We start from the raw sequence: 18,527 nt of genomic DNA, 5'->3' as shown, positions 1-18,527 counted from the left end.
TGTCCCAGCTTCTGCCAACCTAGCAGTTCAAAAGCAAAAAATACTAAGTAGATAAATGGGGACCAACTTTGGTTGGAAGATAACAGCATTCTGTGCATCTTCGGCATTTAGTCATGCCAGCCACATGACCACAGAGACGTCTTTGGACAACACTGACTCTTTGGCTTTGAAACGGGGATGAGTGCTGCCCCCTAGAGTCGGGAACGACTAGCACATATGTACAAGGGGAACCTTTACCTTAAAACATTCATAGACCACCCCAGTCCACATGGACTCTAAAAATTCAGTTGCATCTCTGGGGTCATATTTGGAACCAGGAAAGGTTCCAAATATCCTCCCTGCTCCTGCAAGTGAATATTTTCATATTCCCATTGGAAAAGTTTGAAATATGGCACAAATTCACACGCTGGGAATCACTTGTATAACACAAACGAGGAGTGATTATGGCATGGAGTCATTCAAGACAATTTAAGTATGGCATTATCGTGTGTCTTATTATAGTTTTGCATTAAGAGTTCCCTTTCTGAATGAGCTAAGTTTAGCTTGGATGACGAACATGTTGACTCAGTCTGATTTGATGGTCAGAAGACTAAGCAGTCACTGTATGCATCTGTTTGTCAAAACTGCCAAAGCCGGGGAATCTTTGGATAGTTTCCACCTTCAAGATAGCTAGACATTACGAGCTGTCCCTACAAGACCTTGCTAAGGAAAATAACTGGCTTTTCAAATAAATTGACAGTGGGAATTAAGGAAGCAACAAACCTTTCCTAAATACTTCTGAAGAGTTTTTTATGCTGTTGTAGGCTGAAAATGTCAATATGATGAATCATGTATACGCAGTTAGCTTAGAGTGCAGACTCTTTAGAGAACTACTTGAAGGCACAAGATAGTTAAATTATTTAATCCAGTGTCAGGCAACACATGGGCCCCAAAAGTCTTTCTAAGTCAATCAACCTGAAAAGAGTAATGTAACTAAAGGAGGAAAGTAATAAGTACACAAGAAGCCAATATAAACTGCATTCAATCAATCTGAACTAAATTCAATTTTAGGTATCGTAGCTTTCCTAACATTTTGTAGTGTGGCTATAAGGCTACAAAATGAGGCCTATTTTGATTTAAAAGCCTTCTATGCTAGGGCTAGCAAAAGGTTTATTACGTATGCTGTACATCGGAGGTATTAAGCTCGCAACCTGCGGGCCCAATGTTTCATGCACTGGCCATGCCCACCTTCGGTTTAATGAAGAGGAAAAAAATTGTGATATGTCATGTGATGACAATGGGATGCTGGAAGTTTGACACACCTATTCTACATGCTATAGTCCCTCCCTCCCTCCCTCTCTCTCCCACACACCTGAACCATTAGCTCTGCATGAGAACAGACAATAATTGTAAACCAAGACTGATCAATCATTCAGCTAAGAATCAGGATTCAGAGCAAGACCAATCATGTAAAACCCAGTAGATATTCCAACTCTCACAAATAGTTGAAAAGGACAGTTTTTCTCCTGGTTTTTGCCTAGACAAAATAGTCTCTCCAGATTTAGGTTTCTTCCTTTAAAAGCAACAGATCTGTGGGTCACTTCATGGGATAGCAGACAACTATTTCACTCAAATTCTTTAATAGAATGTAAGAATTTTAACTACAGTATATGATATGGCTCATAGACCGAAAGAAAGAAAACTTGTTATTCCTATATTCTATTTTAAGACCTGTATGTATAATACACATGTCTTACACTGAGACTTAGATAAGTATTTAGTGTTGTTCTTTGATATGGGCCTATGTTTAGGTAGAAGTCCAAAAATACTGGAATTAGAATATTTACTATGTATTGGTTTGGTTTTATGATCTGCTTTTTTTGCAAAACCAGACAATGGATAGATATGACATCAAATAGAAACTGTTGGAGTGCTGAAGGTGACACATTGACGTATCTAAGAGGGCTGGTTAGCTATGTACATAGAATCTATGTTTATAAACCCCACAACTATGAATTAGTCAACCACATTTTGGTCTAATATGTTGGCCAATCCTAGCTCCTCGGTTTAGATTCATTCATTCACTGGGAACCCAGAAAACTGAAATAAATAAACCATAGTAATTACACCTAGAAAAATGTTGTGTGGACACAGCCAAAAAGAGAAAGACTAAGGTGGAAGGGGATGGGGTTCTGAGAACCATTAGTATAGGCTACAGATGCATGAATGACAGGAGTTTATAAGAGGAAAGAGTTTCTCTTGGGTATTTTGAGATAGGTATGTTAAGTACATGGGTCCTATACAATTGGGTAAGAGCTGTGGGCTGACCCTGATTGAAAGGAATTAAATTTAAGTTTTGTAGTTAATCCTGCATCCCTCTTTTTTGTTGCTTTTCTTTGTTGAATTATTTGTTACATCATTTATCTCTGTTTGTTTGAAATGAGTTTGTATTGGAATAGAGCATTATGTAAATTACCTGGTCAAACAGTTACACATTCATAGATTAGATGAGCAAATTGTACTGGATGTAGTTATCTAGATTTCAGATGCAGATTTTCCACATCATCTGCTGTTTTAAGAAATGCCCTGAATTACATCTGGAATTTTCTTTAGACAACTTCATATTTGTTCCTCTATATAATGCCCATCAGGTGGCAGCACACAGCCAACCAGGGCTAATTTCAAAAAGATAAAGGGGATTAGACCTGGCTAACATTTGGCCAAAATGCTTAGGAAACCCCGGAGGCTAGATTGGGAAACTAAAAAAACAAACAAAAGCAAACCCTTAGGAAGAAAATAAAATGGCAAGCCACTTCATATTACTATCAAGAATAAAAGTTCTGGTTGTTTAAAGGGCTCTTTACCTTTCCTAGTTCCTAGCTATACCCGGTGGTGGGATTCAATTTTTTTTACTACCGGTTCTGTTGGCGTGGCTTTGTAGGTGTGGCAGGGAAAGGATACTGCAAAATCCCCATTCCCTCCCCACTCCTGGGAAAAGGTTACTGCAAAATCCCCATTCCCTCCGCACCCCACTAACCTGCTTTCTAACACCGTCTCCTGTTCAGGGGAACAAAAGAAGATCAGCTGGGAGGCTGCAGGGACGGGGCCAGCCTATTTGCTGGTTCTCTGAACCACTCAAAATGTTCTCTACTGGCTCTCTAGAACCTGTCAGAACTGGCTGAAAGCCACCTCTGGCTATACCATCCTCCAAATGAGAGAATTATAACATTTTACTGCAGAATAATAAAACAAAGTACAAAATCAGTCACCCAAAAGCACTGTATTCAAGTTGAAAACTAAGGAACTATAAATAGGCTTGCTTGAAAATATATGGGGATTAATTCCATCCCAGTTATGTTTATTACGCTGAAGATATATAACTAAAACAGAAATGGATCATTTTGTAAATTAAAATGCCAATTTCTATTAGGTAAAGCTCCTCTGCTATTTAAAATAACTACTTTTTTTAAAAAAAATCTGCAGACCTTGCATTTCAGAAGATCTAAGAATAGGTTTTGTCATCTCTGATCATGCCACTCAAACTGAGATAAGTGAAGTAGGAGAACTGAAACAGTCTGCAGCAATGACAAGAACTTTATTAGAGGTAACTTTAATTACCATTTTTCAGATATTCTCTTTTTATCTTTATTGTGCTTTTTACCCTGCCTTGTTTAAGCCTCCAGTTTGAAGTTAGCGTATAAACTGAATTGCATTGAATTGAATTGTTGCAGTGCATGTGATTAATTGCCCTTGTTTATATGAGGACTAGTTCTCATATAAAATCTGTATGGGATTCATATGTCTATTGTCACCATTCTTCAATATTTGCAGTGATCTTCACTGGTATTTACCTTTGCATTTCTGATCAACTTTCTTATTATTTCTCCTTTATTTTCAACTACCCACAAAACATGGAGACAGAAAGTGAAACCAAAATAAAATAAATCCATCATAGTTAGTAATCACCTTTTGTAATCACAACAATTCCAAAAGAAATTATGGATTTATATAACATTTATCTTTTTTTGAATTTTTAGTTTACATACTCTCTCTGTGATGACTTTGCAATGTATAAAAATATTCTGAAAATGCAGTATGAGGAAAAAATACAGGAATATTCATCCAAACTCTGGCTAGAGATAAATGATCGACTGGAAGACATTGAGAAACTTTATAAGCAGGTACAGGTTAACTTCCTTCATTTTCATTTTGCACCTTGCATGATTGTTTTTGTGCTGTCTATAAATAGCTCATAAAAGAATAACCAAGTACCGTATTTTTTTGGAATATAAGACGCACAGGAGTATAAGACACACTGGAGTATAAGATGTACCAAGGTTTTGAAGAAGCAAAAAAAAAAGTTTTTGCCCATTTTCCACAAAAATGGGTTAGTTTTTTGTCAAAAAAGGGGCATGCATAGCCTTTACAGGCTTATAGAGTGCTCCTGGGGGCTGGGGGGGAGGGGACAAAATTGAGCCAAAAATGGCCCGTTTTTCTGCCCTCCCTTACCCCCAGGAGCACTCTGGAAGGCTCCTTAAGGCTATCACGGCCATTTTGGTGAAGGGAGCAGGGTTTTGGGAGGCAAAAATGCTGTATTCAGTGTATAAGACGCACTCAGATTTTCAGCCTCTTTTTTGAGTGAAAAGGGTACGTCTTATACTCCAAAAAATATGGTAATTACAAAAAAACAATCCAATTAATATAAAAATGAGTGCAAGCTTTTAAACTCTTCAGAACTTTTATTTAAGGAGGAGGAAGAAGAAAAGGAGAAGATAAAGAAGATAAAGAAAAAAAAATAGAATAGAATAAATACAATACAATACAATAGTTGAAAAGGTTCTTGGAGATCTTCTAGTCCAACCCCCTGCACAGACAGGAAACTTTATACCATTTCAGAAAAATGGTTGTCCAATCTCTTCTTTAAAATGTCCAGTATTGGAGAATTCACAATTTCTGGAGACAAGTTATTCCACTGGTTAATTGTTCTAACTGTCAGGAAATTTCTTCTTAGTTCTAGCTTGCTCCTCTCCTTTATTAGTTTCATCCATTGCTTCTTGTCCTGCCATTGGGTGCTTTGGAGAATAGCTTGACTCCTTCTTCTTTGTGACAACCCCTGAGATATCAAAACAGTGCTATCATGTCACCGCCCTAGTCCTTCTTTTCATTAAACTAGACATACCCAGTTTCTGCAACCGTTCCTCATATGTTTTAGCCTCCATTTCCCTAATCATCTTTGTTGCTCTTCTCTTCACTCTTTCTAGAGTCTCAACATCTTTTTTACATCATGGTGACCAAAACCGAAGAGTTTGTGTTGTAAGTTAGTCCTAAAATTCAGGCAGTGGGCTGACCTTAAGTGGCATTGGAGCTGCATTAAGGTCCTTTGTGTTTTCAAAACTAATTCCTTGTCTCACGATGGACAATACAGATAGTCCTCAAGTTACAATATTTTGTTTAAATGACTGTTCGAAGTTACAGCAGCACTGAAAAAGGTCACTTGTGAGCATTTTTCACACTTACAACCGTTGCACCATGGTCACATGATCAAAATTGAGATACTTGACAACTGGTTGATATTTATAACAGTTGCAGTGTCCCATGGTCATGTGATCATCTTTTGTGATCTTTTAATGAACCAATAGTGGTATGGTGGCGTGGGTTGCTGGAACTGGCAGCGACCCAGGCCTGCCATGCCCCTGAACCGGTTCGCTGGTCAACAGCACCATCTTGTTTTTAAGTTCTGTTCATATGCAGAACAATTTTAATTGAAGGATGCATGCATGCACTGCACGCATCCAGCGTGTGCACGCACTACATGTACCCAGCGTGTGCACGCACAAAGCATGCACACAAGCAAGCCACCAGTAATGCTGGCCAGAACTCGTCCCTGAATCTGATCCATCAAATTCAGTAATGTCTTCCTTAATCAGGAGATATCCAATAATGCCAGATTAAAATTCTTATGGTGTGCACTCTAAGGGTTTGGCAGGAACTCTGAAGCAGAACACGCTAGACAAATTGACTTATGGATCACACTGTAGAGTAGCTCCATACTTTAATATTAAAAAAAATAAAAAATATTTAAAAAGAGAAATTTGATAACATTTTTTTACAATGGGGGATTGCATGTTTGCTACTTTTTCAGTTTGTTACTACTATTAATGTAATAATTCTATTAATGTAATGAATCCTTTATTTTTTAATTACAGAAAGAAATGAAAACACGATATAGCTACCAACAACAATTAAGTGATGCACTTGCTATTCTTAGAATGAACTATTCAGTGAGTTTTTTATTCTTGCGACTGTGTTTACTTGAGACATCTAATACTACATATGTTCTTTGCTCTGACTTTTTTTATAAATTTTTTTATAAATAGTATGTTATGTTTCTCATTATTACCAGTTTTCACCATCTATTTCATTCTTTCCCTTTACTGTACTATTCTTTTATTGCTTTTTTTCTGTGTTAATAAATTGGCCAGAGTCACTTGGAGTCAGGCCATGTAAAATTTAAATTAAAAAAAAGTAAAAAGATATAACTTACTTCTATTTACTGGATTAAATTTGGTATTTGAAACAAATTATCTCAATGTTTTAACTTTCTGACCAAGAACCTGAATTGATAAAACAACATACAAGTGAAACAATCTGAAAATATATTCTAAAGGACCAATGTGGAAACATGTGAGGTTCTCTTGCATAGATGTTGTCATTCTGCCCAATCATTATGTAAAGCAATTGTTACATAAGAATAAACAGGAGTACTGGAATACATTGGCTTCCCGAATCCCATCTAAACTTTGCCACTCTATCTACTAAAATAAACTCAGAGAGATTAGATATGCATGGTAATGACAAGAAACACTGAATGGTTTCAAAAAGGATTGTATTAATTTATGTAAGCTAATATTGTCAGTGGCTATAAATACTAGTAGCTGTTCATTACATGCTGAATTGTAATCTGCAAACCTTCCACACTGACTACTAAAAGTGAAAGATGCTATCATACTCTAATTTATATTTGTCAATTTCACTGACTCATCCAGCAGGCCACTGTGACATTCAGTGCTGGATTGCACAGATTTAAGACCCAATCCTATTTATCTCAAGTTTAACCGCTAAAGTGGTGATGGTTTGGGCTTTAACTATTGGAAGCTGGAAGTACAGCTACTGCATTCCCCCCTTTATGTTAGTTTAAGATGCCTCTAGGATGGCACTCATTATATTCCGTTACATGAGCTGCATTGGCTGTCAGTTTGCTTCCAGGTGCAATTCAAAGTGCTGGTTTTGACTTTTGAAGCCCTACATAGCATTGGGTCAGACTATAGAGTCAGGCTATATGAGGGAACACCATCTGCCTATCCCATCAGAGCCAGCAGGAGGGGCGTGTTGCACATCCTGTTTACTAAAGAGTTCTATCTGATGGGACTCAGACAGTATGTTTTTTCTGTTGTGGCTTCTGTCCTCTAAAACATTATGCCCGCTCAGGAGAGGAAGTTAGCTCTATCTCTGTTAGCCTTTTGAAAGCCCCTGAAAATGTTGGTTTTCCAGCAGTCGTGGATCCCATGAGGAAATCTACATGATGGTCATATTGGGTTTAGCTTGATGTTCACCTCCTGCATTATTGTTTTTATTTATATTTTATAAGTTTTTTTTAAACTGCTGAGACATTCTTTTGTTAGTAATACATGGCCCAGAGTCATCTTCAGTTAGATGGGCACTAGCTCAATTTATTAAATAAATAAATATTTCCCCCTCTTCTGCTGTGATTTCCACTATTTCCTAATCTAAACACCTCCATACCAGGGAAATAATTTCTCCATGTTTTATCTTGAGAGTTAATTAAAGTTTAGGAAGTTAGCGGGATATAAACTGCTGTATCATAAAATATCAGACCTCTCCCTGCCTTCCTTGGCTACCTCGTAATTAAAATAAACACAAAAGCTCTTATTCTTTCTCCAACATTGGTGGAGACAATGGTCATGCATGGGTTAATTCAGTAACCAATAGAACTGAGTCTACCAAAGTAATGTGATCGCCTCAGAGGACTGTCCTCCCGCTTTTTTAGACTCAGTTCGATCTGAACTGGCTATGCTGCTTTCTCTTCAACTTTAGTAGATATTATAATTACCTTTAACTGAATATTTTTCTAAATTTCACCCAAATTACATCCAAATTAGAAGAAATCAGTAGATAGCTCCTCAGATCTAAGTCTCTCAATTAGCCCCTGGGCTTCTTGGAGAGACTCACCAGAGCTTCTTCGAGACTTCTGCCTCCTGAGTTTACCGGCAATTCAGAGGTTCTCCTGCAAGCAGAGCCTCTCAGCAACGGCCACTGGAGGCTCCGCTCAGCGCTGCTGCCTCTGCTGGCCTCCTTGCCGCCAAGCCCGCAGCCACTTCCAAGCGCCGCCAAAGTCGCCAGCAGCCACCAAAAGCCGCCAGCAGCCAAATAAAAGCCGCTGCTGCTACACACCACCGCTGCCCCTCAGCGCTCCCGTCTCACTGGATCACCACTGCTGCTTCCCTCGACCTCCGCAGCTTCTCCACAGGGCCTTTGACGCCCTCACTCATTCTGCGGCCTCTGCTACTTCATGGCGCCTGTCCCATAGGCTCTGTAGCCTCAGTGGCCATTTTGTTTTGGCGCGAAGATTTCCAGTGGACATTTTGGGAGCTTCAAGGAGTCGTGAGTACAGACCATGGACTCATCTCCTGCCCCTGAGCCACAAGTGTCTCTACCCACCAATGAGACCCCTTCTTCTGGGACCCGCAATGCAAGCCTGCCCCAGAAGCCTCCCCCACGGAGCCCTCTCCCAAGGCCCCCAGGAAGTCCTATAGGGGTGTAGCCAAGCCACAGGCAAAGGACAGTGCCACCCAGGTTCCTCCCAGCAAGGCCAAGACAAACCACACTGAATCCCATCTATTTCAGGCCCAGAGGCCTTCTCAGCCTAGTCCTCCTCCTGACATCCTCTGATTCAGAGGATGATCCCTCCCCTGCTGCATCCATCATTCAACTTGAGGATGCCAGGGGCTCAAGTGGTCTCGCCTACAGTGGGGATGAATCTGAGGGTGGCAGGAGCATCACTCCAGATGAGGAGCCCCTCTACCAGGAGGAAATTTCCCCTCTTCCCCGCCACTGCCACCGCTGTTACTCACCTGGTATGGCAGACATGATATCTGAGGACATTAAACATGGCGTAACAGCTCCCTTAAACATAGGTCTTCTAACCACTCTACTCCATGCAGGTCTGCTTCTTCCTCTGGTTCCAGATGCAGGGATGGTGATCTCTCAACTTCTTCATCATATGAGCTCCCTGGCACGCCCAGTCATCCTTCAGTTTTTGGCAAAACGGAACGTACAGCAAGAGATTCAGATCTCTCGGAAGACGAAGGTCTTCTCACTGACCCACCTGCATTTGTTGTTTTGTTCAAACCTGTTGTCTTTCGCTCTCTCCTCTTTAAGGCCAAGATATCGCTGGCATCCCTTCTCCTAAAGCACCTCAAGGAACGGAAGCGGACAAGGCGGACACTACTGACCTCCTCTTCATCCAGCCTAAGGTGGAAAAGGAGATGATTCCATCTCCCAGGCTCTTCATAGACGTCATCCAGAACCAATGGGCATCACCAGGTACAGGTCCCCTCCCCAATACCTTGGACAAGCGCTTGTATAATGTGGGACCAGAACTCACCAAGGCTTTAGAGGTACTTTCTATTGACTTACCTATAATTGGCCTTTCTTCTCCTAACACAGCCTCAGCAGTTCCTGAGGAGGCTCTTCGCCCTGAAGACAAGAGAATAGAACCAACTCTGGTCCATAGTCACCAGGCCTCAGCTTGGTCCTTTAGGGCGGGTACCTCTGCTTCATTCTTTAGTCGCTCTGCTCTCTTATGGCTAAGGCAACTCCAAGCGAAGCTTCCGGCTAGGGATTTTAGGGCTCGCAGGGATATTAACAAAATAAAGGTGGCCCTAGAATACACTGCAGATGCTTCCTTGGACGCAGCCCGTTTTGCACCCAAGACCATAGCATCCCCCATCCCCACCCATCGTCTGCTTTGGCTAAAGCAGTGGCAGGCAGAAGCCCGTGCCAAGTGGAGGCTAGCCTCCTTTCCCTATTCTTCATCCCTTCTCTTTGGGGTCCCATTGGATGCTGTATTGGTAGAGTCCAAGGATAAGCGGAAGGTCTTGCCACTAAGAAACAAGAGGGTTGCAGTCAATCCTTTTATCGCAGGCAGCCCTTTTGGGGTCAGGACGGGGGTTCCTCCAGCTCCCGTCTATAATGTCAGGCTCCCCCCAGACAGGGCCCTTCTTTTTCCAACAGGTCAAGAAGAAACAGCCAGAGATTCCAGCCCAGAAAGTCATTCAGGGACAATACCAACCGATCCTACTAGAGGCAGAAGTGACTGCCTGGAGGAGCTCCCCATAGGGGGACGTCTGTCGACCTTCGTGGATCGTTGGGACAATATCACCAACGACGTGTGGGTCAGGTCCACGATCAGATTCGGCCTTCTCTTGGACTTGCACTCCAGCCCTCCGAACCACTTTGTCCCGTGCCCCATATCCAGGGACCCTCAAAAGAGGCTTCTAGTAGAGCAGGCCATGCATCATCTGCTCCTCATTCGGGCCATTCAATCTGTGCCTCCAGGCCAGGTGGGACGGGAGTTCTACTCTCATCTCTTTATCGTGTCGAAGTCTTCGGATGGCTGGAGAGCAATCCTCGATCTCAAATTCTTAAATCAATTCATCAGGTACAGGAGGTTCAAAATGCACACTCTCCTGTCAATCCTAGAGAGTATGCACAAACATGATCTCCACATCAGTGGACCTCACGGAGGCTTACCTCCACGTACCCATTCACAAACAACACAGACGGTTCCTCCAATTTGTCTATGTGGGCCATCACTTTCAGTATCGGGCCCTCCCCTTCGGGCTGTCATCAGCCTCAAGGGTCTTCACCAAGCTCTTGTCAGTCGTAGTAGCCCACTTAGGTACCAGACCCATTCGGATCTTTTGCTACCTGGACGACATCCTCCTGTTGGCCAGGTCACGCAACTAGGCCCTGCGGGATCTTCAGAACACCTTGCAGGTGCTTCAGGAGGTAGGATTCTCCATCAATCAGGAGAAAAGCCACCTTGTTCCTACCTCTTGTCTAGTGCACTTGGGAGCCCTCATCGACTCCGCTCAAGGGAAGGTCTTCCTGTCTCGGGAATGACAGATCAGCCTCAGGGACTCAGCCTTCAAGTATGGAGAAGACAGCAGGCACCTCTTCTCCAGCTGTCTCAACTGTTGGGGAAGATGGTCTCTTGCTTCTCCATTCTTGGGCGCGGCTTCACAGCGGCTGCCTCCAGTGGTTTCTTCTGCCATTCCAGAAGACCAAAAGCAGCTGTTCCCTAGCAAAAGTCAGATTGATTCCAGAGGTCCTTCACTCTCTGGACTGGTGGATATCCCCAGCCATCTCTCAGGGGTCCCTCTTCAGGGAACCTCCTCGTCTCGTAGTTACAAGGGACACGAGTTTGACGGGTTGGGTGCTCACCTGGAGGATCAGATAGCTTAGTGTCTCTGGTACAACTCCGACCTTTCCCACAGTATGAATTGGCTAGAGTTGAGGACCATCCATCTACCTCTCCTTCAGTTCCAATCTTCAGTTCGCAATACACATGTGCTAATTCGGACAGACAACACAACAGCCAAGACACATGTTAACCGCCAGGGGTGGGACGAGAGCAGTTTCCCTCATGGAGTCTGCCTTTCACCTAGGGATCTGGGCGGAAGCCAACTTTCTCTCCCTCCACGCCGAACACATCTCAGGATCCAACAACACCAGAGCAGACTGATTGAGCCGCACAACAATCGATCCTGCGGAGTGGGCCCTCAACCATCGCATCTTCAAACAACTGTCAACCAGGTACGGGACCCCGGTACTAGATCTCTTCATAACAGCATCCAACAATCAACTGCCCAGGTACCTGTCTCGCTACACAACACTAGGCGCGGAAGGAACAGATGCCTTAAGGTGCAGGTGGTCCCACGGTCTCCTATATGCCTTCCCTCCCTTCCCCCTGATACAGAAAGTCATTCAGAAAATGATAAGAGGAAGAGGCCAAGCTCATCCTACTCGCCCCCCATTGGCTGCACCATCCATGGTTCGTGGACCTAGTCAACCTCTCTGGGCCTAGAGTGATATCTTTCCCTGATACCTTCCCTTCTTCACCAGGGATCCATCCACCATCCCAACCTATCTTGGCTCCGCCTAACCGCATGGAGGCTGAGCGGAAGGTCTTGAGGGTGGCAAATCTTTCTGAGACGGTAATTCAAACTATTCAGGCTTCTTGACGCCCGGCCACTAATAGGATCTACGAATCAACATGGCAGACTTTCAGCACAAGAAGCCTTTCTAGAGAGGTTTCACCCCTGGAAGCTTCGGTTCCCAGGTTTTGGAGTTCCTGCAACAGGGACTAGATAAAGGACTTGTGCGTAACACCTTACAGAGGCAGATGTCGGCTCTCTCTTCGATTCTCTCTCTTCACCAGGATAAGCCTCTCTCCTTGCACCCTCATGTATGCCGCTTCATTAAGGGCGCATCTAATCTCTGCCCTCCTGTCATTTACCGCTTCCTCTAGTGGGATCTAACCAAAGTCCTTGACTTTCTCACTGAACCACCCTTCGAGCCTCTCAGGTTGGCCTCCCTGCCTCACCTCACATTGAAAACAACCTTTCCAGTGGCTATCACGTCTGCACGACAGGTCTCAGAATTGACGGCCCTTTCCATCCATTCCGACTTGTGTACTTTTCACTCAGACTGCATGGTCCTTCAACTTGATCCCACCTTTGTCCCAAAGGTCAATTCGGCCTTTCATCGGTCTCTGGATCTCACTCTACCAAACTTTTGCCCTAATCCCTCTCACAGTCTCAAGCGCAAATGGCACAGGTTAGACGTAAGGCGGGCTCTTAAAATCTATATTGCCAAGATGGCTGCCTTTAGGCGCACCTAAGCATTCTGTGTGTCTTTCCATCCCACAAACAAGGGTCTAAAGGCTTCTCCATCTATGGTTGTGTACTGGATCTGGTCAACTATAACTAGAGCTTACCTGGCGAGTCACCTCACGCCTCCATCCAACATCACGGCGCATTCCACACGTAGCGCAGATACATCAGCAGCGTGGACAAGGCAGGCCTCAGTGGAAGAGATCTGCAAGGCAGCCACCTGGGCGACCCCCAATTCCTTTATCCGCCATTATAAGTTGGACAGATACGCATCAGCAGATGCGGCATTCGGATGGTGGGTGCTTCAACAAGTTCTTCCCTCTTCAAGCTCCTAGCCCAGTCCCATTCCCACCTAGGGACACGCCCAACTTTGGTACGTCCCATGCATGACCGCTGTCTCCACCAACGTTGGAGAATGGGGAGTTGGTTCTTACCTGATACATCCCTTCTCGAGGCAGTGGAGACAGCGGTCGTCCCCACCCTTGGGGTCCTGGCCTAGTTCGCAGAGGGAGTTCTGGAGCTAGGCTAGAGTTTCAGAGGATTGAAAGCAGTCGACTAACGCACAGCAGTCTACTTATCTCCTTCGTCACAAAAGCGGGAGGACACTCCTCTGAGGTGATGACATCACTTTGGTAGACTCAGTTCTATTGGTTACTGACTGAGTTAACCCATGCATGACCGCTGTCTCCACCTGCCTCGAGAAGGAGCGTATCAGGTAAGAACCAACGCCACATTTTCTTTAGATTAGACCAAAAAGAATGGTAAAACACATTCATAAACCATATGTTTCCTGAAGCTACTCATGTTGTTGTAACTGGACAACTAATTGCAATGGAATCTCTTATATTCTTCCTTTTGTTTTGACAGAAATATGTGCAAGTGGATGAACAATGCAAAATAGATTTATCAGCTGCAAAAATAGATAAGTTAAGGAGAATCATTGATGAGCAAACAGATAAAATCGAATATTTAACAGCGATGTTAGAGGAAGAGAAAGACATGAGAGATGAAAAGGTATGTTGTTTTTCACAGCCATTAAAGAAATTAGGCCAGCTGTAGGATCTGCTTCATTGAAGCTTGTGGTCCAGCAGGTCTGATGCAAGCCATCAAAGATAAATATGCCTTAAAATAAATATTTTTTCCCAATTTTGTTGCAGGAGTCTCTCTCTGTCTCTCCCTCTCCCTCTTTCTCTCCCTCTCTTACACTAAGTCATTAAATTGAGCTCACCTTGGCTTACCCTGGGTCTTTTGTGTATCTTCAAATAACCATTAACTTACCTATTTTGGAGTTACAGAATGAAATAAGGTCATCTGTGTCATTTTTTAATAAATAACTGGGAGCACAGAGTAAATAGAAGTGACACAAACTGAATGAAATAGCAAAAACCTTAAAAGACAGAGATAGCTTTAAAACATTCTTGAAAGTTAGAAAATTGAATAGATAATAACAAATGAAATAGCAATCAATGTACATTTTATCATTAAAAAAAGAAAGCAATAATATACTAGCCTTGATCTTGATTAAAATGCCAAGAAGCTTTTTCCCTAATTAATTTATACTCCAAGAAAAATTCCTGTTCAAATTCAAACATTTTCAGAAAATAAAATTTAATTTAGAAATTTTGTATAAGGTTCTTTGATTCTGAAAATACTTTTTATAGGAAATGCAACCACCAGTTAGGGAAGATTTGGTTTTCTGAAACAGGAGATTTGTCTTCAAACTTATCTATTGTCAAGTATTAAATTCTGGAAGCTAATAACTGATGTTAATTTTCAGACATAGACAAATTTGGTATGCACATATAGCACCTTTGGTTTAATAGACAGTGTTCTAAATAGACAGGATCTAAATACAGTAGAACTCTAATAGAGTATTTTCAGAAACTATTATGTCAGTTAGAAAGCTATGGAATATAATTCCTTTAAAAACTTGATTCTTTTTCCCATGCCATATTGACATTATGGGGAAAGCCAACATTAAAAATTGAAAAAAGATGGTGATATGAAAAAATTGGATGAAACCTCAGATATTGACTTTGGACCACTTGATACATGATGATAAGAGACAATATATGTGTTAAGAGACAACTATCATCTAACATGTCAATGGGGAGTCTCAGTCATCCAGGACATGGTTGTCCCACAGGCGTTTTTTTCAAGAAGCAACTGGACTTTCTGGTTTTTCTTCGAAAACATTTCGCTTCTCATCCAAGAAGCTTTTTCAGTTCTACCAGCTGTAACCCAATGGCAATATTTACAACTAGAAACCTCTGTTAACAACATTGTTTGGACCATTAACATTTTCAGCTTATCAGATATTCAAGATATAAAACAGTTAAATCTTTTAAAACAAAACAAAAAACTACTACAGGTAGTTCTTGGGTTACAACAGTTTATTTAATGACTGTTCAAAGTTGTAACAGCACTTTAAAAAGTAACTTTTGACCATTTTTCACACTTATGACCATTGTGGCACGTCATGATCACATGATCAAAATTCAGACACTTGGTAACTGACTCATATTTATTATGGTTGCAGTGTCTCAGGGTCATGTAATCATTTTTTACAATCTTCGGACAAGGAAAATCAATGGAAAATCCAGATTTTCTTAACAACCATGTTACTAACTTAAAACTGCAGTGATTCATTTAACAACTATGACAAGAAAGATTGTAAAATAGAACAAAGCTCCATGTTAACAAATGTTTCACTTAGCAACAGAATTTGGGCTCAGTTGTGGTCATATGTTGAGGACTACCTGTTAATTTCAGTAAGTCAATTTGATATGCAGATGGTAAGAGATGAGTAGAAGGAAGAATTAGAGGTTCCCCAGTTTAGACACTGAGAGTGTGTCTTAACTTCTATAACTAGAGTGCCAGTGGATCTTAGCCTACAAATTATACAAGAAAAAATGGTATTGAGAATTGTAACTTCAAATTGTAATTTTTAACAGTTTATACAAAATCTAATAAAACAAGTTTAAAATTAATTAGAAGCATATAAAATATAAATTACCACTTTAAAACAAGAAAATCATGGTCAGTGGCCAAAGTGATTGTAAAAGCTTCAAACCACTAAAGATAAAGGTTCACCACACACATATGTGCTAGTCGTTCCCGACTCTAAGGGGCAGTGCTCATCTACGTTTCAAAGCCAAAGAGCCAAGCGCTGTCTAAAAACGTCTCCATGGTCATGTGGCTGACAGGACTAACTGCCAAAGGCTCATGGAACGCTGTTACCTTCCCACCAAAGGCATCCCCTTTTTTCTACTTGCATTTTTATCTGTTTTCGAAGTGCTAGCTTGGCAGAAGCTGGGACAAGTAACAGGAGGTCACTCCCTTACGTGGCACTAGGGATCCAAACCATTTCCAGATTTCAAAACTTAGCAAAAGAACAATGATTAAGGTATTGGGCTTAGTGGCTTGAAGGACCCTTTCTAACATTACAGGGAATCTTCGACTTACAATCACAACTGTGCCCAGAATTTTGATAATAATGAATGCTCGATAAGCAAATGATGTGGTTGTTAATCACATTGTAAGCCTGAATCCATCTTATCAATTGGTCATTTTTTGCAGAAAAGGGCAACAAACTTTGCAAAATGGGATCATATTATTGTAGGACACTGCAACCAGTTGCAAATGGTAACCAATTGCCAAGCACCCAAAATGACTGCAGGGGTGATGCAACAGTTGTAATAGGTCATAAATTACTTTTTTTAGTCTGTTCTAACTTCAGGTGCTCATTAGGAAAATAGCCACAAGTTAAGGACAACCTGTATAATTGTGTATGTTTGCGTGTTCATGTTAACCAATTATCTTTGCTTATTTAAATTAAATCAAATCAAGTGAAATGCTGTCTTCTTCTTGCTCTTCCTTGAATAATAAACCTGTACAACAGCTCCCTCTTGTGGATCTAATCATACTAACATACATATGTAGATTTTTCCTTAGAAGGAAGAAACAAAAATATTACAAAAGGCTACAGAAGCTTGTTCCTCCTAATGGGATTTTTGTGCAAAATCTAGTTTGATTTTGCAGTCCAACTTACCTTCATCCATTGTAATTGCTGCATAGCAATTTTTCTGGGGCAGAAAACATTGGGATAAAATCAGCAGTGTGGCATGTATTGGTATATAAAAGTTATAAGAGAGTGAAAGGTGTAAAAGTTTGGATTCACTTTCTAAAGGACAACTTGGAGATTAGAGGCAGTGATGGGATACAATGCCAACAGCACTTTTCTTTCCTAAAGTTGAATGGCTTTTAAGTTGCTATATTCAAAATGGCAGAGTACTGGCCTCAACTGGCCCAAATATTATTAATGTATGCAAAGGTTTTATGACCCAACTCTTATCTTTATCCATGTAATGTATGTGTGCCTCTCCTGATTTAGCAATATATGGGAAATCTGAACAAGGTGAGACATCAGAGAGAGCTGCCCTCTGAGAAAGGTCAAGCAGGAATTAACTTTTAAACAGTCCCAATTTATAGTACTTTTAAATCAGAACTCCTGATTTAAATAAAGTCTTGCAAGCATTTTTAAAAGACAACTGCAAACTACATTATAGAATTTCACCAGAGAGTACAATGTGCTATTTATTCCCACAAAACAAGACAGACAGACAGACAGACACACACACACACACACACACACACACACACACACACACACACTATTGGTATAGTCCAGGAATGCTTTGGTGCTTACCTTTGCTAGCAGTTTCGTCTACAAAGGTAAGTGAATCTGCGGTGCCACATGATTTAGATTAGTAACCTAGACTAATATAAATTGTGTGTCACAGCTGATTGTCTGAAAACCTGGTTCACCTGAACTAGTAGCATTTTTTTTACTACCAGTTCAGGAGAATGGATAGCAAACCGGTCCAAACGAGTAGTATTTCACCCCTGATATAGTTCCATCTGTCACAATTAAAATATTTTCCTATTAAGCAATTTATAATTTTTATATTGATGCTAAGAGGCCATAAATATGCTGATTCTGTAAAGGAGTGTTGCAGTCAAAAGTCATGTTTCTTGAGTATAATCACGCATACGAGATTTGTGCTACATACGGAAAAAGTTAGAGATAGCTTTCTAAACATACCATAACATTTTATTCTAGAACCACTAGTGGGAGCTAGCCAACAGGAAGTAAGGGTTAGATCAACGTTTAAGTCCACACTCAGCTATACCGACTCAGACATTAAATCAGTAACTTCAAGCCAGTCACTTTCCTTCAGCCTAAGATACCTCGTAGGATTGTTATTGAAATAAAATGAAAAAAAATTCTGATGTAAAGTTACACTGGATTCTAAGGGAAGGAATTGTGGAGATATAAAATAATTAAGAGAGGGATTGGATCTGAATCTAAAGGCATTAATCAGATAGTCCTTGACTTACAATAGTTCATTTAATGACTGCTCAAAGTTACAATGGCATTGGAAAACGTGACTTAATTACTATTTTTGGCAAGCAAAGTCAATGGTAAAGCCCTTAACAACTGTGTTACTAACTTGACAACTGCAGTGATTCACTTAGCAATGGTGAAGCTATTAGGGCGAATGTCGACTT

At 41.3% G+C, this 18,527-nt stretch overlaps 1 protein-coding gene across 5 annotated transcripts in view; it reads left to right on the top strand.

Moving 5' to 3' along the window:
- The window catches only part of CZH10orf67 (chromosome Z C10orf67 homolog), a 78,840-nt gene that overhangs the window by 4,050 nt on the left and 56,263 nt on the right, over positions 1-18,527 (top strand). Inside the window, exons 2-5 of one of the 5 annotated variants that reach the window (XM_032235010.1) lie at positions 3,463-3,583; positions 4,017-4,160; positions 6,186-6,260; positions 13,824-13,970. In XM_032235010.1, coding sequence (XP_032090901.1) covers positions 3,563-3,583; positions 4,017-4,160; positions 6,186-6,260; positions 13,824-13,970 — 387 coding nt within the window. In that variant the 5' untranslated portion in view covers positions 3,463-3,562. Of the gene's footprint in view, positions 1-3,462; positions 3,584-4,016; positions 4,161-6,185; positions 6,261-9,438; positions 9,604-9,726; positions 11,878-13,823; positions 13,971-18,527 lie in introns of those variants that run through there. The other 4 variants (XM_032235007.1, XM_032235012.1, XM_032235011.1 and 1 more) reach the window with 4 other exon arrangements.

The sequence above is a fragment of the Thamnophis elegans genome, chromosome Z (assembly GCF_009769535.1).
Source record: "Thamnophis elegans isolate rThaEle1 chromosome Z, rThaEle1.pri, whole genome shotgun sequence".
In the NCBI taxonomy this organism is placed as follows: domain Eukaryota; kingdom Metazoa; phylum Chordata; class Lepidosauria; order Squamata; family Colubridae; genus Thamnophis; species Thamnophis elegans.
This window is presented reverse-complemented; position numbering and strand designations above follow the sequence as displayed.